The sequence below is a fragment of the Dipodomys spectabilis genome, unplaced genomic scaffold, assembly GCF_019054845.1.
Source record: "Dipodomys spectabilis isolate Male_0828 unplaced genomic scaffold, ASM1905484v1 ptg000002l, whole genome shotgun sequence".
Classification (NCBI taxonomy): domain Eukaryota; kingdom Metazoa; phylum Chordata; class Mammalia; order Rodentia; family Heteromyidae; genus Dipodomys; species Dipodomys spectabilis.
This window is the reverse complement of record NW_024870679.1, coordinates 57,659,475-57,685,795: the sequence shown is the minus strand read 5'-3', so window position 1 is coordinate 57,685,795 and position 26,321 is coordinate 57,659,475. Positions and strand designations below refer to the sequence as shown.

General features: G+C 39.5%; 1 protein-coding gene across 1 annotated transcript in view; it reads left to right on the top strand.

Annotated features, from left to right (window-relative positions):
• The window catches only part of Ndc1 (NDC1 transmembrane nucleoporin), a 49,977-nt gene extending 42,145 nt beyond the window's left edge, over positions 1-7,832 (top strand). Inside the window, exons 17-18 of the mRNA XM_042683427.1 lie at positions 3,395-3,555; positions 7,020-7,832. Coding sequence (XP_042539361.1) covers positions 3,395-3,555; positions 7,020-7,083 — 225 coding nt within the window. The 3' untranslated portion in view covers positions 7,084-7,832. The remainder of the gene's footprint in view (positions 1-3,394; positions 3,556-7,019) is intronic.
• Positions 7,833-26,321: the final 18,489 nt, after the last annotated feature.

The window sequence follows — 26,321 nt, the reverse complement described above, 5'->3', positions numbered from 1 at the left end:
TATTAGGCCCTTGTCTGATATATTGCTGGTAAATATTTTTTCCCAATTAGTTGGCTTTCTTTCTAGTTTGGTTGCTAGGTCTTTAGCTTTGCTGACACTTTTTATTTTAAGGTAGTCCCATTTGTCAAGTCTCTCTCAATTTGTTGCGACTCTGGGACTGTTCAGGAAGTTCCTGCCTATGCCTATAAGAAACTTTCCTACTCTGTCCTGCAGTAGTTTCAGGTTTGATGTTGAGATCTTTAATCCATTATGAGTTGATGTTAGTACATGGTGACAGGCTGGGTCCATTTTTAGTTTTCTGCATGTGGCTCCCCAGTTTTCCCAGCACCAGTAGTTAAAAAGGCTATGCTTCTTCCACTGTATGTCTTTGGCTCCTTTGTCAAATATCAGATGACTGTAGGAGTGTGGTTTTATTTCTGGATCTTCTAATCTATTCCATTGATCTTCCGGTCTGTTTTTGTGCCAGTACCAAGCTGTCTTTGTTATTATGGCTCTATAGTAGAATTTGAAGTCCGGCATAAGTCCAGCATGTTGTGTTTTTGGCTTAAAATGTCATAAGTATCTTTAAATTTTTTTTATTATCTTTAAGTTGCACAAAGGAGTTGCCATTTAACAAAGCAGCTTGTGAATACAATATATCTTGATCATTGTCACTCGTTTCATCATCCTTACTCATTCCTCCCATACCTACCCTTCCCCCCTATTCTTTTTTTTTTTTGGGTCTGGTCGTGGGGCCTGAACTCTGGGCCCGAGCTCTGTCCCTCAGCTCTTCAGCTCAAAGCTAGCGCTCTACCACTTGAGCCACAGTGCCACTTCCGGCTTTTTTCTTTTTGATTATGTGGTGCTGAGGAATCGAACCCAGGGCCTCAGGCATGCAAGGCAAGCGCTCTACCACTGAGCCACTTTCCCAGCCCCTTTCCCCCCTATTCTTAATTTTATAGGATATACATTGGATCCTTGTCTATTTTTCTCCTTCATTTCCACTTTATTCATCTATTCCTTTCCCTTTAATTCCACCCCACAACTTTTGAGTACCTGCGTCCTGGTGTTTTATTTTGCTGAACTTTGATTTTAGCTCTCCAAAATTTTTTTCACTATTTGAGATCTCCCTTAAATCTACTGTGTTGCAGCTGATATATTTGTATATTCTTGCATACTATTCAGTGTGGATTTTTTTTTTCTTGAAGCAAGGGAATTTGTTATGTGGGGCTTATTTTTTCCATTATTTCATCTTTTTTTGTAAGTTTGACAATTTCTTTTTTTTTTTAAATGTTTTTTACTGTAAAAATATAGAAGGGTTACAGTTACATGAGCAAGGTAATGAGTACATTTCTTATTCAGCATTGTTGCCTCCTCCTTTGTTTTTCCCCTACTATCCCGTCCCTCCCACCTCCTCAACTATTATCCCCCATCACTCCTTCGCTCCCCCCAGCCTCCAGTAAAAAGGATCCTTATATAAAAAGTTGGGGGCACAGGAAATACTGTTTTTTTTTTTGTCAGTCCTGGGACTTGAACTCAGGGCTTGGGCTCAGTCTCTCCTTGAATTTCTCTATGCTCAAGGCTAGCACTCTACCACTTGGGCCATAACACCACTTACAGCTTTTTCTGAGTAGTTTATTGGAGTTAAGAGTCTCACGACTTTCCTGTCTGGGCTGACTTCACCATGATCCTCAGATCTCAGCCTCCTGAGTAGCGAGGATTACAGGTATGAGCCAGTAATACCTGGCTAGGAAATACTCTTTTTTTTTTTTTGGTTCCGGTCATGGGGCCTGAACTCTGAGCCTGGGCGCTGTCCCTCAGCTCTTCAGCTCAAGGCTAGCGCTCTACCACTTCAGCCACAGCACCACTTTCGGCTTTTTTCTTTTTGCTTATGTGGTGCTGAGGAATCGAACCCAGGACCTCATGCATGCAAGGCAAGTGCTCTACCACTGAGCCACCTTCCCAGCCCCTAGGAAATAACCTTGTAAGTGAATGTTATGAAAATACAAATGATTGGGACTTAAAGTTTATTGAATATGTAGAACATCAAATCAATTTTGTTCCTTCTCCAAAACTAAATAACTATTAAAATATATGAGTCCTTACTCCTTATTTCCTACACAGGGAGCAAGAAATGTTTCTCCCTTTTTTTCATCTTTCCCTACTTAATCCTGTCTCACTAAAGTTCTTATTCATGCACGTGCACATATGTGCACATAACATATCCATAAACCGGAAAGGAGCCAATAACTTTTTGAAACTGAAAACCAGTTGATTGAGATAACTCACTTATCATATCCCCAGAGGAAAGCCTGAAATTGGTAGTGGAAAAGCACTGGTACCTCTGAAGTCAGGGGTGAAGAACCAGATAATAAAATATAGAGATTTAGGTGAGAAGTTTGAAAAACAGTTAGATTCCTAGATTCCCTGCTATTGGCTTAATTCCTCCTCCATTCCAGGCTGTGGTTTATCCTTTGGAGAGGGAAAAACATGGTGCTAGAGGGGGAGTCCTGAAAGTTATAGAGACTGTGCTGCCGTTGTAGAACACAAAGGGCTACTAAGCCTGCAGGCAGGGTACAGGAGACTCTTCGCTGAGAGGAATGCACATGATCCAGGGAGAAAGCCCTTAAGGAAATGAGTCAATAGTCCACCCCAGGGTCAGTGCTGACCACCTACAGTGAAGGCTGTTGTCAGTGGTACCCTGTTGCACACACTTCATTTCTTATTTTACCAAATATAATAGAATCACTTTCATTTTTAAATTCTCAGTCTTATCTACTCTTATTTATAAGTGCTTTATCATCTAGAATTGAAAAAAGACAAAATTTTGTGTAAAATTTAATTTTTTGATTTTTTTTTTTTCTGATTCTAGTCCTTCTACTTATCACCCAATCAGAGTACAGTATATCAGTGCCTTGCTTCCTAGATTTGTATTTTTAAGCTCCTACTTAAAGGGCTGGTCTGGACTTCTGCTGAGCCCAAGTAACTGCTGCAGTTGCTGATCCTTCCTTGTTTTTCAAACAGTTGTGATTGTATCTCATTAAGAACCCATGCCAGGCGGGTGCCAGTGGCTCATGCCTGTAATCCTAGCTACTCAGGAGGAGTTTGAAGCCAGCGTGAGCAGGAAAGCCCAGGAAACTTGTATCTCCAATTAATCACTATAAAGACAAAAGTAGAGCTATGGCTCAAATGGCAGAATATTAGCTTTGAGCACAAAAGGTCAAGGACAGCACCCAGGCTCTGAGTTAAAGCTCCATAACTGGCAGGTGCATGCATGTGCACACACGCGCACACACAAAGAACACACATGCTTGTGGAATCTTCCTTTGTATCTAAAATGAAATTTTATTATGTATTGGACTGAATTGGCTTTCTTGATACCCTGAATTGGTATGTTTTCTCTTTCTTGGTCTAGGCAGTGGACAAGTACTTCAAGCTTCCTCATGCTTCCAGTAAACCACCCCGGATTTCTGGAAGCCTTGTGGACAGGTCTTATAAAACATTAAGATTTGCATTTAGAGCATCACTGAAAACTGCTATCTATCGAATAACTACTACATTTGGTGAACATCTGAAGTAAGTTGACCCATTCTTATCCATGATAATAGTCTACTTGCAGGAGTTCTCTGAGAGGTATGAGAGTTACAAAGGCTAATATGTTAAAAGTGCTATTTTGTAGCACTCCATTATTAACAAAGGGAGGACAGAAAGTACTAAAATTAGCAAATGTAATTTTACACAAACATATATACATGTAAACATAGTATGTATGTGAGTATATACATGTATATACATACCAGAAGGTAATTTAAAAAATAGTTGTTTCCAAGAGAAGAAAAGGCAAAAAACTCACAACTACCTTTCCAGAAAAGCCTATTAAAAATAATTCTGTTGTTCATGTTGAGTGAAGACTTGGATGAACAGAGTGTTCCATAAATGAGGCCATGGTGTTTTGTGAATCACACTGGAAAATCACCTTCTGAAACTAAGCAGAGAGAAAACCACCAGTGCCAAATTAGTTTATATTAGTGTCATTGATGTTTAGTGCTTTGTTACCATGAAATTATCTATCTTAATTAAATTATGTTTTTCATAATTATAAATGAGCTGTAGAAGGCATAAAAGATTTCTCTGCTTTTTCTGTATGCAGTCAATAAAATTTAGGACTTCCTCATCCTACCTACTTATAGAAGCAAGGAGTATATACATGTATTTACTTGCAAAATACACACCAGTAGAGAGAGCATTTATGGAGTACTTTGGTTCTGTATGGGGATATAAAATTGCTGTAGATAACCCTATATCATTAAAGCCTTTATTAACTTAATTAAAAACAAACAAAACTATTAACTTCTAGACCTGTGCTGTCCAATATGATAGTCACATATTATAGTTTTTCACTTGCATTTCTCAAAGATCCTGTGAAGTATAGAGATTAACCAGATTGTACAGATGTAGAAACTGAGGTGCAGAGAGGATAAATCTTGCCTGAGAGAACAGTCTAATGCATGTTAGAACATGAACCGGAAATCAGGTCTTTCTTGCTCTTAAAAATCTGCCTTTCCATCTGCAACATTAGTTTACCTTGAAAATACAAAGTGGCATGTAAGATATGCTCAGGGTACATTCATTGATGAGTTTAGAGAATGAAATAGATGTTGAAAATCAGGGAGAAAAGAGAAAATAAAGTGACGCTGTGGCTCAATTGGTAGAGTGCTCCCCTTGAGCTGAAGAGCTCAGGGACAGCACCCAGGCCCAGAGTTGAAGCCCCAGGATGGACAAATAAAAAAGAGGAAACAGAGACTAACATAAGAAAGAAAAAGTGATGGCTGATTAAAATGATAAGAATGGAATTCCTCCATTTTTCCTCTGAGAAAAGCCATATTTAAATATGTACTCAGCTGATGAATAGAACCTACTTTATACGAATAGGGGAGAGTGGTATGGTGGAATGTTAGCTCTAGTTATATCTGGTTATATCATTGACTCTTGTTTGTAGGTGAGTTACCTAAGGGGTACCTCACCCAAAGTTATGTAGGTAGTAAGTTATTGAACCTGCATTCAGACCCAAGTCTTTACAACCATGGGGCTTTATTGTTTCTTCAGTACCCTGAGCCTTTTTGATGCTGATTATTTGGTTTTCTTTTTTTTTTTTTTTTTTTTTGGGGGTCCGGTCGTGGGGCCTGAACTCTGGGCCTGGGCGCTGTCCCTCAGCTCTTCAGCTCAAGGCTAGTGCTCTACCACTTGAGCCACAGCGCCACTTCCGGCTTTTTTTTTTTTCTTTTTGCTTATGTGGTGCTGGGGAATGGAACCCAGGGCCTTAGGCATTGCATGGCAAGCGCTCTACCACTGAGACACCTTCCCAGCCCGATGCTGTTTATTTGGTGTTGATAGAGATAAAATAGATAATACATATGTAAAGTCCACTAAATGTTGTATATTGTGACAACTCACTATCCACTCCCTGAACTCTTCAAGAACCAGGTACCAAGAAATAAGCTCTTGAGCTTTGATAGTTAATTAAGGCCAATTACTCATTAGAGATGTTTATTTAGCACCTGCTTACTCTTTTTTTAAAAAATACATTGTATAGGGTATATTTGAGGTTTAAAACATATTATAGAATACATTTAATAGTAATATGGTTATGATAGTGAAGCAAATCTCACAGCTACTTTTTCCTGAGTGACACAAATAGTTAAAAATCTACTTATTTAGCAAAAAGGCCTATTATAATAGTTCTTTTAATTAGAGTCCCTATGTTGGATCAGCAGATTTACTGTCCTACATTTCTTCTATGTATCTTTGGGCCTGCATCTTTTTTTGCTGGTCCTGAGGCTTGAATTCAGGGCCTGGGCACTGTTCCTGAGCTTCTTTTGCTCAAGGCTAGCATTCTAGCACTTGAGCCACAGTGCTTCCAGCTTTTTTATTGGAGATGAGAGTTTCATGGACTTTCCTGCCCAGGCTGGCTTTGAACTGTGATCCTTAGATCTCAGCCATCTGAGTGGCTACGATTACAGGTGTTAGCGCCTAGCATCTACATTTTTCTCTCTCCTCTCTTTAAGCAGATTTAATTGAGTTCCATCCTATATCAGAGTTTACTTGCAGGGCAGAGGTTGTTTTGAGAGTCAAGAGTACTAGCAACAAATAGTAAGTGATAATTTAGTGGAGGGGAGAATCATGGGAAAAGCCCCAGATAACCGTGTTTGAGAGTTCATACCTAGAGGGTACTTGAAATGATTCCATTAGAGGTAGCTAAATGGTGAAGAGATATGTAGAAGGCATTTTAAGATGTTTTATAACAAAATTATTAAAAGAAGGTTTTTGGCATCTTCAAAGCAGGTGATTTTTTTATCTTTTAGAATTTTATCACTCAGTAATGATACATTATTATTTAAGAACTAGATTATCACAATCCTTTTTACTTAATTTTTGCCCAAAGGTTTTAAAGAGAGTTTTATACTAGTTTCAATGTGTATTTACCCTAATTTTGTTAAAGTAATGTGTTTTCATGAGAGTGGAGAGAACCATCCAGAACATTATGTGTGTTCAAAGGGAAGAGTAAATCTAAACCACCAAGCTGTTACCTTTGAAAGCGATTAATGGGGTCTATTGTGTTTTAACCAAACATTTTAGTTTAAAGGATTTTATATTAAAGGCAATTCACATACTCTACAATTCAAAGATAATGTTCAGATCTGGTTTAAATAAAGTAATAAAATCCAGAACATCTACTACAAGGCCTGGAACTCTGCACAGCAGGTTCCACAGCAGAGCAGGTTAAAATCGATGCCTTCACTTGTCAGTCTTAATTTGCTTTGGTCTTTTAGAAGGTAGAAGTATGCCATTACTGAATGCAGACCCTCCTCTTCATTAGATTAAAAAAAAGGTTTTCATCCAGTTTTTTCAGAAGTACTAAATAAGTGGGGATTTCTATTCATTTTTAATTGTTTTGAAAAATATTGACTCTGTGCTCTGTGGTTCACTTAATATGCTTAATGTAAAATAAAGCTTATGCTTTGCATTTATGTTTCATTTAGTGCTGTGCAAGCATCTGCAGAACATCAGAAAAGACTTCAACAGTTCTTGGAGTTCAAAGAATAGTTAAGTAATATAAACTGTGTTCATTACACTGCTGATACAACTACAGATGGGACAGTAAATGTTCAGCATTCTTGGATCAGAAGAAAATGGACTAATTAGATGCTTCCTTTGTCGTGGTGGTTGCTTTGAAAACTATACTTTAATGGGAGAAATCATGGAAAGAAATTCTCAGCAGAATAACTGAAAACTGCCTTTTCTGTACCCAATGCTTTTTGTGTGTGTGGTATAATAAAATCTTTATTCAATTTTACAGGAGCATCTATGGCAATAGAAATGGCTCTAGCTCATATAACTTAATAATAACTCAAAAAAATTTAGAATTTACTTTTGAAAGGAGTGGAGTCAGTTTTGAAGTTAAAATAGGTTGTCTTGATACAGTCTTCCATTCCAAGAGTTTAGCTTTCTGTAAACTTGAAATACATAAACTTAAGATTAGTTTCTGTTTACTAAAGGATAAAAATGATAACAATGGAGAAAAATTTACAGTAAAAATATAGTCTAAAGGACATATTTTGTTAATCTGTTAGGTTGTGTTTTTGTTTCCAGGAACAAATTAAATTTGCATGATTGTCCAAAAAAAGTCTCAATTTACAGATGCTAACTCTATATAAAGGAATGTGGAAAAAAATCAGTTCTTGTTACAAGAGTAAACATTCACAGTAGGTTTTTGAGAAACAATTGACTGACATCTTTGAATTTATTTTATATCATGTTGGTAAACAATAAATGTCTGGGTATTTCCCCAACTAGTTTTGCTTGCTTTTTCTGGAACAAAACATTAAATGATAGTAGTTTCTCAAGGGAGAGAGAAAGTTTTGCAAGAAAAACCAGGAAACTTTCTTTCTTCTTCTACATTCATCTTCATTAGATCAAATTGTTTAGTGAAGTTAATCTGGCCTCACAGAGGGAGCAGCCTCTTCTGTGTTAACTGGCTAATTAAAATATAATAGGAAGATCTTTAAAAGCCAGAAACAACTTAGTCATCAAATAGCAAGTGAAACCAAAACATCAGAGGGATTACTACTTGTGAGTTATAGTCCCAAATGTGAGCGAGCTGATTTTATAAGTTTTTAGATCTACTACTTTGGAGATGAAAGATTGGAGTCCTGGTGCTAGATATTCATTGACTGGCTTTAAACTAAACTTATTCATAATTCTTTCCTATTATCTCTTCCCTCAAGTCCACATAGTACTTTATATGAATCTTTAATGTGGTATATATGTCTTCCATTTGTCTGCTTCATTGATATATTATATCTTTACAATAGTGTATTTTAGCTTCAGGACCTATTACCCCTTAAACCAGCACATGCGAAATTATAACTGAATCCTGCTGGTCTTTAAAGTGTCTTTAAGGAACAGTTCCCCAATTGTGAAGTGTTTGGGTATTTAAGCCTCCCCACCACCCCCAAAATGTCTGAGGTTGAGTTGATCTCTTTTTGAAAGTGAAAGTTGAATTTTAAATATGGTAGTTTCTTATAGATAACCAGAAAATTCTGGCTAGCTTAACTAGAAACTGTTGCATTCCATATATTAAAGCCATAAACTCTCTCCTTTTCTCTTTCTCTTCCTTTCTCTCTCTCCCTCTCCCTCTCCCACCCTCCTTTCTTTCTCTGTGTATATGTATGGGTATGCGTGCAGTACTGCGGATTGAACCCTGGTGTTGTTTGCTAGACAAGCACTATACACTTGAACTACATCCTGTCTTTTTGTTTGTATTTTCCTTTTGAGATAGGGTCTTGCTGACTTTGTCCTAGTGGGCCTGGAACTAGAGATCCTCCTGCTTCTGCCTCTCAAGTAATTTTGATTATAAATTATGACACCATGCCCAGCTTTAATTCATAAGCTATTTATATTTTTTTGGCTGCCTCTGACTGAAGCCTTTTGGAAAATAAGTCTTTGTTTTTTGTTGTTCTGGTTTTTTTGTTTTGTTTTGTTTTTTGGTCATGGGGCCTGAACTCTGGGCCTGGACGCTGTCCCTCAGCTCTTCAGCTCAAGGCTAGTGCTCTACCACTTGACATAGCGCCACTTCCAGCTTTTTCTGCTTATGTGGTACTGAGGAATCGAACCCAGGGCCTCATGCATTCGAGGCAAGCACTCTACCTCTGAGCTACCTTCCTAGCCTCAATATAAGTTTTCTTATTCTTCTGCTTCTATTAAAGAAAATTTGTATATTTAATCCTCTGGATTCCTGAGATGGAAGATAGAACAATTTCTTTTAAACTTAGACTTATATAAATTGTCTCGTTAGGTTTAAGGTCTTGTTATTATTAACCATGTATTTTAGACAAAGAGACGAGCGTGTGAATGTTTCAGAGATGTTTGATCCTATAGGCCACATAATGCTCCCTGTTGGAAATTAGGACACTGCCTTCCTGATCTATATTGTATTTGTAGGTAAAGGGATGGGTCTTTTTTTCCTGTTGTGTGTTGGTCATTACATGCCAGCTATTGGGGGCAAGTGTATTATTAAAGGGAATTTCTTTTCCTACCTACAAGGAGGACTTGGAGAAGACCAAGAGAAGAGAAGCTGTCTTTTGATCAAGTCACATCCTGCCTACCAGCCAGCCAGTGCTCTGACATTGGTGTGAGAAATCAGAGAGCATCTTTAAATGTCTCTGTCAGGCAATAACAAGATTTTATCAGTTCCTATAACTTAACACTTTGTTTTGTGTGTCTTTCTAGAAATATTTATGATACTCAGTTTATACCATTTTGTATATGATTGATACTGATTTGGGTTGAAAAATAAATTCATAGTTCTTAAAAAGTATGGTTATTAAGGTATGTGTGACTGTGATTTTTAGTATGTTTCCTTTAATCATTGGTCTCAGTTGGCAGTTGCTTATAAAACCTAGAAATGCTTAACTTCTTTAGCAATCAAGCCTTTGCTCTTAACCAGACTAATTTGGTAGGTAATCTTTTAGTGTTAACTCTAATGAACCTGAATTCTAAAAATCTTTCTCTTTTTTGTCTTGGCTGTAATTTTCCCCCCAAAACTAAACAAAGGGTGCTGGTGCTGAAAGCTATCTTTTAATGGGAGGCTTCTTTTAATGGGAGACTTCTTTTCTTGCCAAAATAGTGGTTTTAGACAGATCATATTTCCCCTAGGGTAACAGGTCTGTCAACTTTCCTTAAATTTGTCTGAACTTCACTGTTAGGTCATCGTGGTACTAAAGCCCTTAACTCTCTCTCTTGCTGTCCCAACCCATAGTCATGTTTAAAGTCAAGTAGCTTAGAACATAAGATGGCTATAATTCATCATTTAAAAATCTGTTTTAAGTATAAGTTATTAACCACTGTTTAAGCATGACTACTACTAGGCATTGAACCCAGAGCCTTGACTTGTGCATGCTAGGCAAGAACTCTACCACTGAGCTACATGCCAACCCTGTTTTTAAAATTATCTAAAAAATTACTTGTTTAGAATCAGGGACTTGCTATGTAGTTCAAACTTGCCTTGAACTCATTATCCTCCTGCCTCTGTTTATTGAGTGCTGAGGTGATAGGTATGCCTTGCCACAACAGGCTTTTGACTACCACTTTGTTTGTTTGTTTTGCTGGTAGTAGGTCTTGAACTTAGATCCTCTTGCTCTTGCTTGGTTTTACCCTCACAGCAAGTACTCTGCCATTTGAGCCATACTTCCACTTTTGGCTTTTTGCTGGTTATTTGGTGATTAGAGTCTCAGATTTGTCTGCTTGGGCTGGGTCCCAATTCTCAGCCTCCTGAATAGCTGGGGTTTTAGGTATTGAGCCACTGGCACCTAGCTTGCCTGTATTTTTAAATGAGCAACATCCTTATTTTTTTGAGGGTAAAAAAAAGGCATAGATAAGCACCCACCCTTACAATATTCAGCCATATTTCTCAGCAGTCTTGGTGGGTAGTTGCTATAGTGAAGTACAAGTTGATATGGAGTTACATGATCAAAAACTTGAAATAAGCCAGGCTTACGTGGCTTAGCCTATAATCCTAGCTACTCAGACTGAGATCTGAGAATGATTGAAGCTTGCCTGAACAGATAAACCCACAAGACTTATCTCCAAATGTCCACCAAAAAGCCAATAGTGGAGACATGGTTCAACTGATAGAAAGCAAGCCATGAGTAAAAAAGGTGAGTGAGAAAAAGTCAAGCAAAAATGGAAGGCCCTGAGTTGTTGAAGTCTCAGTACTGCTTTTTTTTTTTTTTTAACCAAGTGACATATTTACTATCTTGGCACACCTATTAGAAATTAAGTGAATGAGATAGTCCTTGCCTGCAAGGAGTCTGCAGTCTTCTGCAGTGCCGTTTGGAACCTGCATCATTAGATGCAGGTTTCTGTGCATCAGGATCACTCAGATTATGTATTAGATGGGCAGGCTGGGCTCCACTTCAATGTACTTCAAGCCTGGACCAGTTCCCAAGAGATCTAGTTTCTAACAAAGTCTAGACAAGTAGTGTGAAAGTCACACCATGAGAAGGGTTTATTCAAGACCAGAGAGTCCCAAAACTTGATGCATCAGAATCTCTTGGAGAGCTTCTTAAGACAACTTTAAAATAATATTTTTGTTGTTATTGTAAAGGTAATGTACAGAGAGGTTTCAGTTACATGTCAGGTAATAAGTACTTTTTGTTGTTGTTGTTTGTAAGACTTGAACTCAGGGCCTAGGCACTGTCCTGAGCTTTTTTGCTTGAGACAAGTGCTCTGCCACTAAGCCACAGCTCCATTTTCAGTTTTCTGGTAGCTAATTGGAGATAAGAGTCTCATAAACTTTCCTGCCTGGGCTAGCTTTGTACCACAGTCCTCAGATCTCATCCTTCTGAGTAGTCAGGATAACAGACATGAGCCACTAGCACCCAACAATGACTACATTTCTTTTTGGACAGTGTCACCTCTTCCCTTGCTCTCCCCCAATTTTTCCCTCTTGTCCCCACCCACAAGTTGTATAGTCATTTTCAACATAGTTAAGACAACTTTTGATCCTGTCTTCAGAGAAGCTGATTCAGTATGTGATGCTAATATTGCTGGGTATTTTGGAACCAGTGTTTTAGTGGTATTTTCTCATATGAGTGTCTGAAGCGTGAGAACTCTGCTATAAAATGGAGTTCTTCCATTTGATTCATTTATTGGGAAGCTTGAAGAATACTATTAAATCCAATGGGTAATGCAAGACTGTGGACAAAAGTGTTGTTTGTTCCTTTTACTTGAGTTTCTGTTTTTCTGGCAAACTTTCCATTCTTCAGAAGCCTTCCCACATACTCCCTAAAATGTTTTAGTGTGCCTTTTCAATGCTTAGTCATTCATTGGGCAGGGGCGGGGGCTTCTCACATTGATGAATGATAGGTTTTCCCGTTTGTAGAGTATAAGCTCTATTCCTTCCAGGATTTTAGTCACAGTCTTTAGCAGACTTTTTTTTTTTTTTTTTTTTGTGCTGGTCCTGGGGTCTGAGCTCAGAGCCCAGGTACCATCCCTAAGCAGTTTTGCTTGAAGCTAGTGCTCTACCACTTGACCCATAGCTCTATTTCTGACTTTTTGGTAGTTAACTGGAGATGAGTCTCATGGACTTTCTTGCCTGGGCTGGCTTTGAACTACAATTCTGATGCTCAAGACCTCAGCCTCCTGAATAGCAAGGATTATAGATAGGCATGAGCCACTAGGACCCTGCACATGATGGTGTTTTGAAGCTATGTTGACTCTTGATTAGTTTCATTGTTCTGAACCCATTAGTAATAGTCAATTAGTCTCTTCCTAGTTATATCATGATTCTTGGTGACAGGACTCAATCTCCACCTCAAATTGGCTTGAACAAGAAGGAAAATTGATCCCAAGAGCACAGGGAAGTGTTGGTGAGCCCAAGTGTAGATTTGTTTTTAGGCCTCATGAAGAGCATGGAAAGCTGCCAGGATCTCAGTGATTCTCTGCTTTCTTCACCAATCTGTTTTCTTCATCAGTCTCTCATTCTTCCAACTGGCTTTCTACCACTCCCTCCAGTTACCCTCTCACTCTGGAATTTACACATAACAGAGACTAGCCAGCTGTTTCTGAAGACCAACTAAATTCCTGGTGGAGGATGTGAGGGTGATCTGGCTGCGACATCTGTCACCCCATTGATCGCCAGGGTTGATTCGGCTGATCTGGCTGGCTAGGCAGGTGTCCCCATCCTCCCTCACCGCTCCATGTGCGTCCCTCCCGCAGCTGCACACTCGGTCAAAGAGGATGGCCATCCTCGATAGAGGAGGACTGGTCTTCGGTCAAGGGTGTACGAGTAGCTGCGCTCCTCTGCTAGAACCTTCAAACAGGCTCTCAAGGTCCAAATTCCTGATAGAAAGAAATTAGTACAACAGATCATGTGTCCAAGGGTCTAATCAGGCATAAGGGACAATGTTGTACAGTGGCAACATGGCTTTGGAGGAGTTTACCTTCGATGGTGAGAATGAAGTGCATGGTAGAGGCAGTTCCTAGAGATTTCCAGGATAGAGGACAAAATTCAGGGCTTACAAAGAAGGACTGGTGAATCTTCTTATAAACATGGTGAGAAATTTTGTCAACAGGAACTTAATTTATGAACAATGGAGAAGGAAGAAATTGAGGAGAAATAGAGGTAAATATGAATATTGAGCCATGTCTTACGGGGTTGCAACTATAGAGTATTCAACACAATGACAAATAAGTCAGTGTTAGGAAGTTAAAATGTTCTTAGGTTAAAATATAAAGGAACAATTGTATGATTCTTTTGTTTGAAATTAAGTATCTGGCCTTGATCCTTCTGCCTCCTGTCTTGGAAGTGCTGGTACTCAGTGTTAATAGGCTTTGACATATTAAAAATAGTCTTAAAATGTTCCTCCTCAACATATGTAAGGATTGATGCTGCAAGGGAAGGAGTGACATTGTCTAAAAAGAAATGTACTCATTACCTGACTTGTGTAACTCTGTGCATCACCTTTTTAAAAAAATTACTTCATTGTTTTAGAGTGGGGTTAACTTTACATATGTCAGGTATTAAGTACATTTCCTTCCTCTTGCATAGTATCTGTTCCCTTGTTCTCTCCCATTCCCTCCCTCCCCTCCATCCACAAGTTTTGTGGTTCATTTTCATCAATGGCCAGTGCAGCCAGTGGGCTCTGCTGCTGTCTGTGCATTATCTTTATAACAGCAATAATGTTTTTTTAAAGAACATTAAACATATAATTCTATATTACTAGATTTCTTTCAGGACCTCTATTTTTCTGCTTTAGAATTTTTCTGTGGCTCTTTTTCAAAATATGTCCTAATGTATAGATATGTAGTTCCTATATATAGGTATGTTAAAAGATAATGTCCAATGTTTTTTATGTGTATTTATGTGTGCATATCAGGAATAGTTAATAGTAACAGGATTGAGGGCATAAGTGAGGTGATAATTCAGCAAGCAGGAGGCCCTAAATTCAATCCCTAGTGTTGCCAAAAAAAAAAGTTAATGTTAACAAAAGTCAGAATAGAGGTATAGGGGAAGAAGGTAGCATGTTGTCTTGGGAAGGCATGAGGAAAACTTTTGAGACACAAAATATCTTGATTTGAGCTGTGTGCATCTAGGCATACTAGAAAAATGTTTTTTAGTTAAGTAAATGTTGAAACTTGTGAGATACAGCAAAAGCCTACTCAGAGTGAAATGTATACTTGTTTTTGTCTATTGTTTGTTTGGATTTTTGACACAGAGTCTCATGACATAGCTCAGGCTGGCCTTGAACTAGAGAGCTTCATATCTCAGTGTCCTGAATGCTAGAGTTATAATCAGGTGAAATTTATCTTTTACTTTTTTGTGTGCGTTGGTGTAAGCCCCACTCGTGCCCAATTCAAACCTTTTATTTTTAACTGTGCATATTAGATAAATGCTAGGCATGAATAAGCTAAATATAATTTTCTTTCTTTCTTTCTTTTTTTTTTGTCGGTCATGGGGCTTGAACTCAGGGCCTGGATGCTGTACCTGAGCTTTTTTTTTTTTTTTCTCAAGGCTAGTGCTCTACCACTTTGAGCCACAGTGCCTTTTGGCATTGGTGATTTTCAAGGTAGGGTCTCACTTTATGCCAGGCTGGCCTGTACTGTGATTTTCTTACTTGTGTTTCCTCATGTTGCTGGTGCATGATACTTTACCTAGGCATTGTGATTCCCCCATAGCTGTGATTATGAACTGTGCAAGAGTGCCCAACCCCTTGGGTAAGATGGAATCTTGTGAGCTTTTATACCTGGGCTGGCCATGGCTAGGATTGCAGGCTTGAGCCACCACTCAGCTAGGAATCATGTCTTTTTTTATGTCCCTAGTGCCTTCTCAGGTACCTTACATATGCTTGACATTCGCTTAAGCTGAATTGAACTTGTCATTGTGTTAGGGTTGTTATCACCCCAGGGCCTTAGACTCAAGTATCTACAAAAATTAAGCACGTGATGATGACAAGATGAGTAAGTAAGGTGATCTAGGTGGGAGACACAGCACATTGGTTACCATGAGCCCATCTACCTGGATGCCTGCTGCAGCTCCTAGCTGTAGTGGCTCTTGCTCTTTGAGATGCTGGCCCAGTACAACTAGAGCTTCCTTTTTGTAAGAATGCATAAATTTGGATTTTGATGTGAAATCTCCATTGATAAAGTATTGTAAACTAATTTTAAAGCAATGTAGTTTTGGGCACTGGTGGCTCACACATGTAATACTAGCTACTCAGGAGGCTGAGATCTAAGAATCATGGTTCAAAGCCAGCCTGGACAGAAAAGTCTGTGGGACTCATCACCAGTTAACCACCAGAAAACCAGAAGTGAAGTGGAGCCCAGGCCTGGAGTTCAAGCCCTATGACTGACAAAAAAATAAAAAAACCCCACAATATAGTGAGTGTCAAATCAAACTACATAGCTCCATAATGTCTAGTATGCAACTCACTTTATTTCACTTTTTTTTTAAAAGTGCCAGAACTGGGGCTTGAACTCAGGGCCAAGGTACTGTCCCTGAGCAATTTTTTGTTCAAGGCTAGGTAGCACTCTATCATTTGAGCCACAGCTCCACTTCTGATTTTGCTGGTTAATTAACAATTTGAGTCTCATGAACTTTCCTTCCCTGGGCTGGCTTTGAAGCTTCATCCTCAGATTTCAGCCTCCTGAGTAGCTAGGATTACAGGCATGAGCCACTGACACCCAACTATTTCACATCTTGAGATGGGAATGTGCTTTATATAAAAACATCCCAGCCAACAGATTTGAGCAGATTCTTTGATCAAGTATATTTCTACCTGAAGGAAAGTGTTCTGATTGCCTTCTAATTGGGTTTCTGGGTCCTTTTTTGTTTTTTTTTTTTTTTGTCGGTTGTAGGGCTTGAACTCTGGGCTTGGGCATTGTCCCTCAGCTCTTCAGCTCAAAGTGAGCGCTCTACCGCTTGAGCCACAGCGCCACTTCCGGTTTTCTAGTGGTTTATTGGAGATAAGAGTCTCACGGACTTTCCTGCCTGGGCTGGCTTTGAACTGTGATCTTCAGATCTTAGCCTCCTGAGTAGCTAGGATTATAGGCGTGAGCCACGGGCGCCCGGCTTGTATTTTTTTTTTAAAGCTTTCTTTGTAGTTGGCTGTTCACCCCAGCTGAAACAGACATGTGCTGTCAAAGATATATTCCCCCCTCCTTTTGTTATAACATTCTTAATGATGCATTCTGACTCTTTCACTCTGTTTTCTACACATTTGTCACCACTTCTGCATTTGGATCTTCCTGCTGGAAAATCTGAGGCTTACATGGAAGATTGATTTTTAATGCCCCTTGTGTTGTTTTTCTGCTAGGACATTTGCATGTAATTATACATTTTAAAAATAGGAGACCATGGAGTTTGAGGGAAAAAATAGGAATCTTCTGTGTAGATGAGAAAATGGAAAGGCTGGCCTTTAATTTTCATTAACATCCCAATTACATTGTGGTGAACCTTGTGATGATTTCTATCCCTTGTAAGGCAACACCTGGTTTTGGTTCCAGGGAGAGAAAGGGACCAAGCCTGGCTGATTCAACCCTTGCTTAATCATGGAAGAGTTGATTGGAAGTCTTGTGATTTCCACTGGCCAGCAGAGGTCACTATTTCAAAGATGTTAGAGAAATTGTCTCTAATCCATACTCTCTTGTTGGCAAATTGTTTTATTCACAGTACTAATGGGAGATTTAAAAATTCATACTTTTTTGTATTTCCCATGCTCTACAAAAACTTTTTTTTTGTCCGTCATGGGGCTTGAATTCTGGGCCAGGGCACTGTCCCTCAGCTCTTCAGCTCAAGGCCAGCGCTCTACCACTTGAGCTACAGCGCCACTTCTGGTTTTCTGGTTGTTTATTGGAGATAAGAGTCTCACAGTCTTTCCTGCCTGGGCTGGCTTTGAACAGCAATTCTCAGATTTCAGCCTTCTGAGTAGCTAGGATTACAGGCGTGAGCCACCAGTACCCGCTTTACTATTTGTGTGTGTGTGTGTGTGTGTGTGTGTGTATGTCTGTGTATGTGGGGTGTGTGTGTGTGCGCGCGCGCGCGCGTGTGCATAAGTTTTGATACTAGACTTAAAACTCATGGTCAGGTCATTCTCTTAGCTTTTTTGCTCAAAGTTGTCACTCTACTACTTGAGCCACATCTGCACTTCTAGCTCTTTCTGCTGGTTAATCAGAGATAAGCGTTTCACAGACTTTTCTTCCAAATCTGGCTTCAAATTGTGATCCTCAAATCAGTTTTCTTTCCAGGTAGGCTTTGAAGTGTGATCTCAGACTCCTGAGTGGCTATATTTCCAGGTGTGAGCTACTATTTTTATTTATTGTATTAGAAAGTACAGTTGGCTTGAGAAGGTTTGTGTAGGCATTTGCTTGTGGAGTGATAATAACTACCATTTATAGAGTCTCTACTATATGCTGGGTCCTGAGCTCACAATCTTCATGGCATTCTTTTTATCAGCCCTCTGTCTTCCAGATTGTTCAGAGGAGGCTGAGAGAGAGGAGAAGTAAAATTATTTGCCTGAAGAAATGGTGGATATGGACTCTTGTGTAGGGAAATTTAGGGCTCAAAATCAAGCTCTGAGCTTTCTGGAGAAGTGTATTTTTTCCCTTCCAGAGGAATATTTTAGCAATTTGAAGCAACATTTACCAAAAATGTATGAGGGAAGCCTGTTTTTTTGAAGCAAAACCTTAGAATCAGCTTGGTGTTTTTTTCCCTTACAAAACCCAGCCGCTGTCTGCTTGAAGAAGCTACACTTTGCTTGGTCTCTGAAAATGGGAATGTGGTATTTTGTCAGCTTTGCAAATTCTCCAGGTAAAAACAATATGAGTAATACATTGTTTCTAAAAATGTGCTGAGCTTAAGACCTATTTGGAGAGTAAAGTTTACAAAAAGATTTATTTCAGCTTAGAATAGGAAGACTGCTTAATTTTGAGGAGAAATAGATTGTTTGTGAATGAAAAGGTAAATCTTTTTTAGTAGACTTTCCTTTATGTTTTAAAACTAATCACCAAAATTTTCCATAAAGCTGGAAAGACCCAAGAGGATGGTGATGTTCACCACTGGATACTGAATGGTCCATTTCATCATCCTCTTCCCCACAACAGGAAGAAAACGCTTTGTGTTTTTGGAGGGAACATGGGGTGGAGGTAGCTAAGAAAAGGACTACAGATTCCAGCTTTGTATACAGCTGTCCATTAATCTTATTTCAAAACATTTCATGTTTTCTTTGCTGTTAACCATTGTGATTATTAGTAAAGTAGAAAACCTTTTATTAGAATAAAAAATATTTTATATTTTATTAGTTAACTAAGACAAAGCAGATATTTAGCAAGTTTTTACTAAGATAGCAAATAGCTCAATTATCAGTGCCTGTGCTTTATCAACAATACACTTTGTGAGCATGTGTGTGTGTGTGTGTATGTGTGTGTGTGTGTGTGTGTGTGTGTGTGTGTGTGTGTGTCTCTCTCTCTCTCTCTCTGTGCGCGCACCATTCCTGAGCTTGAACTCAGGCCTGGAGCTTTTTTGCTCAAAACTAGCACTTTACTGCGAGAACCACAGCCCACTTCTGGTTTTGTGGTTTGTTTGTTTGTTTGTTTTTGTGGTTAATTAGAGATAAGAGTCTTATGGACTTTCCTGGCCTGACTGGCTTTAAACTATAATCCTTAGATCTCAGCCTCCAGAGTAGTTAAGATTATAGATTTGAGCCACCAGTGCTTGGATCAACAATATATTTATATCTGGATTTTAATTAGATGTGATGTGGTATGGTTGAAAGGGCATAATTTGGCATTCATTTAACTAATTCATCTAAGCAGTAAATTTATATTGAGCATATACTATATGACAGATACTGTTTTAGGTAATAGAATACAACTGTGAATAAAACAAATGAGCTAACCTAGTAGGCAGGACTAGATGGTATATTTGATAAACAATAAACTCACTGTGGGGTGGTGAGGGCTCTGAAGAACAAACAAAAGAGTGGATAGTGGAGGGGGACTTTTATTTTACATAGGACACTCAGGGAAGGTCTCTCTGGTGAAATAGTATTTGATTAGAAACCTGAATGGAGTAAGGGAGAGAGCATGTGGATACCTGTGCTAGTGGTGGCAGGATGTTTCCAGAAAGCAGAAGGGCCCCAAGGCAAGAGTGTACCTGCTGAGTTTAAGGGGTGACAAAAAGAGTGACTGACAGGGTATGGAGGGTGAGGGGAGTGTGGTATGTACAGAGACTTAGGCAAGGACCAGGCCACAATAGGCCAGTCACTCTGAAGGACTTTGCTCTCATTCTGAGTCAGGGGCAGTCACTGGAAAGTTCTGAGCAAAGGAGAAATGTGGGCCAACTTACATTTTAAAAGGTGAAATCTAGCTGTTCTGTGGAAAACAAGACTGGTGGGGGTGGGTAGGAGACAAGAATAAAACCAGGAAGATGAATTAGGCTAGGATATGATGAAGACAGAAGTAGGCAAATTTGGTCTATTTTGAAGAGTACGCAAGAATTATTGGTTGAGGGGTTGTGGGGCATGAAAGAAGTAGAGTCTTCAGTATTTACTCCAAGGTTTTTGGCCTAAGCAGATGCTAGTATGGAATTGCCATTTGGTGAGGTGGAGGAATAATTTTATAGAGGCAAAGGGGAAGTAAGATGCATTGCTTAAATTTTGGTGGTATATAACTTAAAACTTAGAACAAAACACAATGATAATCTATATAAGAGCAATTTTGTTTCACACATAGAAAGTCTAGAGATAGGTTGTTTACTTGCTGGTGGTTTCCTGAGGTTATCAGGGATGCAAGCCCTTTGCCTGATAGTGAGAAGAAAGAAGGGTAGGAGGAATGGAATTTTTCCCTTTAAGACTTCCTGAAAGCCATGTTTGTATTTCATTGGCCAAAGAGTAAGTCACAGGGTCACATCTAGTAGCAAAGGAATCTGGGAAATGTCTTTTAGATGTAGTGTGTCCGTCCTTAATGAAGTTGAGGTTCTATTACTGCAGAAAAAGGAAGGAATGAATATCAGGATGGCTGCCAGCTGTCTCTCCTACAGTTTGGTCTTAGAAGAAATGAGTTCTAGTACTCTCTACTTTTGTGATGTTGACCTAAGATCTCACCTCACTTCTATTTCAAATTCAAAATCAAAGAATTAGACTGAATGACTTTTAAGTTCACTTCTAGTGTAATATCACTTGAGTTTAGAATACCAGTTTAGAATACTAGAAGGCAAGTACAGAAATACAGATTCCATAAGAGAGCTTTAAAATATCATTGATGAAAAGACTATGAAGAAGATAGATGTCTGTCAAGTTGGATGTGATAGTGTGCACCTGTAATTCTGGCTACTTGAGACTAGCCTGAGCAATATCATAAGACCCCCCCCCCATCCAAAAGAAAAGAAAAAGAAAGAAAGAGAGAAAGAAGGAAAGAAAGAGAAAGACTTAGAAAGGAAGGAAAGAAAAGAGAAGAAAGAAAATAAAAAGGGAAATAAAAAAGAAAACATGCCTATCAGAAATCTTAAAGCTAACTTGCAAATTGAAAGGTTCATTTCAAACTTATTTATTAATTTGATTATATTCTCCTAGTTTTCAGAATGCTTTCCGCATGAAGATACAGTAGATTTTAATGTATGCTTGCAAAGAAGCATACGAATTACAAATACTTGTGTATCCTGTGTGAAGTTGCTATTTATTAGTAAAAATTGAATAAAAATTTGAATGCTTGACTATTCTAGTCCTTACTTATAGGTGCTTTGTAGAAGTCTAATTGCCCAACTTTTTGACCCATTGAATCAATTGAGTTACATGCTTCAAATAAAAAAAAATGAAGCATCTTTTATATGCATACAAAGTGCCTGCCTTCAAGAGATCTGCAATGATCAGGAACACAGTACACATAGGTAGAAAACTGGACAGAAAATAAGTGCTGTAAGAGGGACTGTGATGATGAGGTCATGGGGAGAAGTAATGACAGGTATATTTGGTGTTTAGTTGGGGCAGGAAAGCAGACCATGTGGGAGGGGACATTTGAGGGCATAGATGGACTGGGGTAGAAGGGGTCAGCCAGGAAAGCATTCTTTATAGAAGGGGCTGGAGCTGAGGTGCAGAGGCACAATGGAAATAATGGCATTTAGGGCTGAACCCTGAAGCTGCCAAGTGCCAGTTCTGAGACCTCAGGAAAGCCACTTAACCTCTTTAGATCTCATTTCCCAAATCTACGACAGGAAGCAATGCTGTACACCTCCATAAATAACAGCTATAGGGATGACCTTCTGTAGGGATGGTCCATAATGTCTCTCCTAATTTTTCAAGCTGTCAAGATCTTATTGTGTTTATTAGCAGCATTTTTATGTGCATTTTATATTGTCTGATTTTGTTGTTCTGATGATTAGAGAGATGTGCTGAAAACCAATTAAAATTTCTATAGAAAAGCAGTGGCATATGATGAGTGTGAGGATGGGATATAACTGAGTAGTCTAGTAATTGTGAAATGTTCTTTGCTTCTGGAAACCACTGTGAAGGATGAAGAGTGCCTTGGGCCACCCAGAGGAAGTTTCAAACTCAAATTGATGTTCTTCTAGACACCCAGCCTCTCACTTCCCTTCACTCTATTGCCCAGGCATGTCAACTTTGCCTCCTAACTAATGCTGCCTGCCTTCCCAACCCTGCTACCACCCTCTGGCCATTAGTCCAGGATCCTCACAGCTGTCTTTTGGGCTACTGCCCACTCTCCCAGCATCTGTCCTGCCTTTCTCTCAGTTCATTTTCCACACGACAGCTGGAATATTATTATTATTATTTTGGTCGTGGGGCCTGAACTCTGGGCCTGGACGCTGTCCCTCAGCTCTTTAGCTCAAGGCTAGTGCTCTACCACTTGCGCCACAGCACCACTTCTGGCTTTTTCTGCTTATGTGGTGCTAAGGAATCAAACCCAGAATCGCATGCATGCAAGGCAAGCACTCTACCACTGAGCCACCTTCCCAGCCCTTGGAATATTATTTTAAGATCTGATCTAGCTGGGCATTGGTGGCTCATACATGTAATCCTGTCTATTTGAGAGGCTGAGACCTGGAGGATTGTGGTTCAAAGCCAGTCTGAGACTCCATGACTCTAGCTTCGGATAATCAGTAAATAACTGAACTGGGGATGTGACCTAAGTGGTAAGAAAGCTTAGAAAGTGTGAGGCCCTGATTTTAAGCCATGGGTACCAGCATCAAAAAACAAAAACAAAAATTCATACGTATACACTTGTGCCTTGCGTGTGTGTGCATGCGTGCGCGCACACGCACACACGCACACACACACACAGAGGATGATGTCTGTCTCCAACCTAAAAATCCTTGGTTGCCTTTAGATCTTATCCATTCCCTTCCCCAGTCTTACTTGGTGTCCTCCTGCCCCAACTCTACTGCCTCAGACACACTGCCCTTCTTTGGCCACTTGAAAGGGATCCTAGTTCCTCTGATTTTAGGGATTTGCACATGTATCTCTATCTGGAAAGCTAAGCTCAACTCTACAAGCCATCACCCTCATCATCTGAGGTTCTGTTTAATCATAGCCTCCCCAGGAAAGCCTGCCTTGGCTCTTGAAATGGGCTCAGGCTCCCTACTTTACATCCCCTCTCAGCATAGAGCATTTCTTTCTCAGGGTCTTCCTGTGATCATGCTCTCATATATGCAATTAGCTGAATATGTGTACACCATCAGATAGAAGCTCTGTAACTCTCTGGAACCCTGAACAGTGCCTGGTGCATGGGAAACATTCAATTGTTGGATGAAAAGGCAGAAAGCTCAAATATGCCACCCTTGGTGCTTCCTCTTTACACTTTGTCATTGTACTCTGACCTCTCTCAAGGATGTTTTAAATGACCTGACCCTCCTTCTATTTTATAAAGGGATGATGCATTTATTTGACCATTCTTCTCTTAGTGTGGAAGGGCATTCTGCAGGCATATCACATAGCACAGTGACAAATACACAATTCCTGTCCCCTCAGGATCTCAGAGCCACTGAGCAGACTTTATGCAAGGAGAGCAATAGTGAATCAGTGGCTCAGGATGGTCACTCAGCAGGAAGGAGAATGGACAGGAGGGGCTGGGCTGGAGGCAGGGACATTAGATGAAATGCTGGTATAGTCTAGAGATGGGTGGCAGTGGAAGTGGAGAGAGGAAACAGAAGTAGCAGGCACTGAAGAGAGGAGTGTCTGGCCTTGGGTGTCTGAATGGGGGGTGGGTAGGGAGAAAGGACCTTAGGATAGTCTCTGGGAATCCTAGTTTGGTGTTGTCGTCATTCTTATAAGAAAGCATTGGATGGGGAGAAGAGAAAGATGAGAAATAGGAAATGAGTCAGTAGAACTTGGCTTCCTAAGCCACTTTGCTACATTCTTCATTTCTACAGTGCAGTGATTAACCATTCAAAAGAGTCTCCACTTCTAGAAATAACCAAGTTGACTTAGTATTTTGTTTGTTTTGAACTTACATACAGTGAACTTCATAATACACACACACAAATAATATATATAGAGAGAGAGAGAGACAGACAGACAGACAGACAGACCCAGACAGAGAGAAAGACAGAGATAGAGAGAGAGATCCCTTTTTGGAAAATGCATAGAGTCCTATAAACACTACGACAATCAAGATACTGAACAGTTCAGTCAGTGCCCTTTCCCACCAAATTCCCTCAGTCCTTCATAATCAAACCTTGCCCAGCCCTTAACTACTGGCAATCTCTGATCCTTTCTATATAGTTTTGGCTTTTCTAGAAGGTCACATAAATGGAATCTTTTGAGTCTGATTTCTCTTACTTAAAATAATGTGAGATTCGTCATGTCATAATGTACATCAGTAGTCATTCATTTATTGCTAAGCAGTATTCTATCAGGTTCATCTTATGTCGCCTGGTCTGCTGTCAACTGGGTGGCTTAGCCAAAAAAACATTTCTTTAGTTCTAGAGGCTCAGAAGTCCAAGAATCAAGGTTCTAGAAAGAATCAGTGTCTGGTTAATACCTACCTGGTTTGCAAATGGCGCGCCCATGCGCGCACGCGCGCGCGCATGTGTGTGTGTGTGTGTGTGTGTGTGTGTGTGCGTGCGCGCGCGTGCGTGCGCTGGTGCTGGGGCTTGAGCTCAGGACCTAGGTACTATCTCTTAATTTTTTTTATTCAGAACTGGTGTTCTACCACTTGAGCCACAGTTCCACTTCCAACTTTGTGGTGGGTAACTGGAGATAAGAGTCTCTTGGACTTCTCTGCCTGGACTGGCTTCAAACTGTGATCCTCAGATCTCAGCCTCCTGAGTAGCTAGTATTAATAGGAGTGAGCTACCAGCACCTGGTCATGATGGATTCTATAGAAAAATAGCAAACTATTATCCAAAATGTATCTAGGCTAGCAAGTGCAAGCCAAAACAAAATGAATGGGCTGGGAATGTGGCTTAGTGGTAGAGTGCTTGCCTAGCATGCATGAAGCCCTGGGTTTGATTCCTCAGTACCACATAAAACAGAAAAAGCGCAAGTGATTCTGTGGCTCAAGTGGTAGAGTCCTAGCATAGCATTGGGCAAAAGAAGCTCAGAGACAGTATCTAGGCCCTAAGTTCAAGCCCCAGGACTGGCAAAAAAAAAAAAAAAGGTCTTTACCTGACTTAAAAAAAAAAACACCAAAATGAAATATAAAGTGATTATTATACCTTATTGCACTTCAAATAATAGTAGATAAAAAATTCTAGTTACTCTACATCCTTGCCAGCATATGATAGTGTTATTAATTTTAGTCACTTTAAAGGTACTGGATTTGCATTTGTTAGAAGTATTGTATTTCTAACATCATCTGATTATACTTTACTCAGGTCACAAAGATTTTCTTCTCAAAGTTTTGTGTTTTTTATTTTGATCCATTTTGAGCATGTGTGACACAAATCAAGACTCCTTTTTATTTATTTTCTTGTGTATGCCTGTGCACTGTTCCAACATAGTTTGGCAAAGGACTATAGATTATCCTTTGCTTTTGACAAAATCTATTGGATAGTATGATGGCCTGTTTCTGGATCTGTTCTGTTTTATTGGCCTGGGTTTATATCCTTTTGCCAACACCATACTCTTGATTATTATAGCTTTGTAGTGAGTTTTAAAATCACACAGTGATTCCATCAAATTTTTTTAATTGTTTAAGCTATTGTGGTCCCCTTGCTTTTCCAAATGAATTTCAGTGCTGGCTTAATATTTTCTCCAGAATATCCTTCTGGGATTTTCATTTTATTGAATCTGTAGATTAGTCTGTAATAAAGTGTTATAATAATAACACTGAATCTTTTTTTTTTTTTTTTTGTCGGTCATGGGGCTTGAACTCTGGGCCTGGGCTCTGTCCCTCAATTCTTCAGCTCAAGACCAGCACTCTACCACTTTCTGTTCTCTGAGAGGTTTATTGGGGATAAGAGTCTCACAGACTTTTCTGCCTAGGCTGGCTTTGAACTGTGATCCTCAGATATCACTGAGTAGCTAGGATTACAGGTGTGAGCCACTGGTGCCTGGCTTCTAGAACTTTTATAAATAATACTTAAACATTTTATTTCTTTTACTAGGGTATTTTTTATTTTTGTGGTACTAGGGATTGAACTCAGGGCCTTGTGTTTGCTAGGCAGGCATTCTACCACACTCAGCCCTTGTTTATTGCTGGTACATAGAGGTTAGAGGTTAGAATCTCATGGAGGTTCCTGCCTAGCCTGGCTTCCAACTGTGATACTCATATCTCAGCCTGCTGAGTAGCTAGGATTATAGGCATGAGCCTCTGACCCCTGGCTTCTTTTT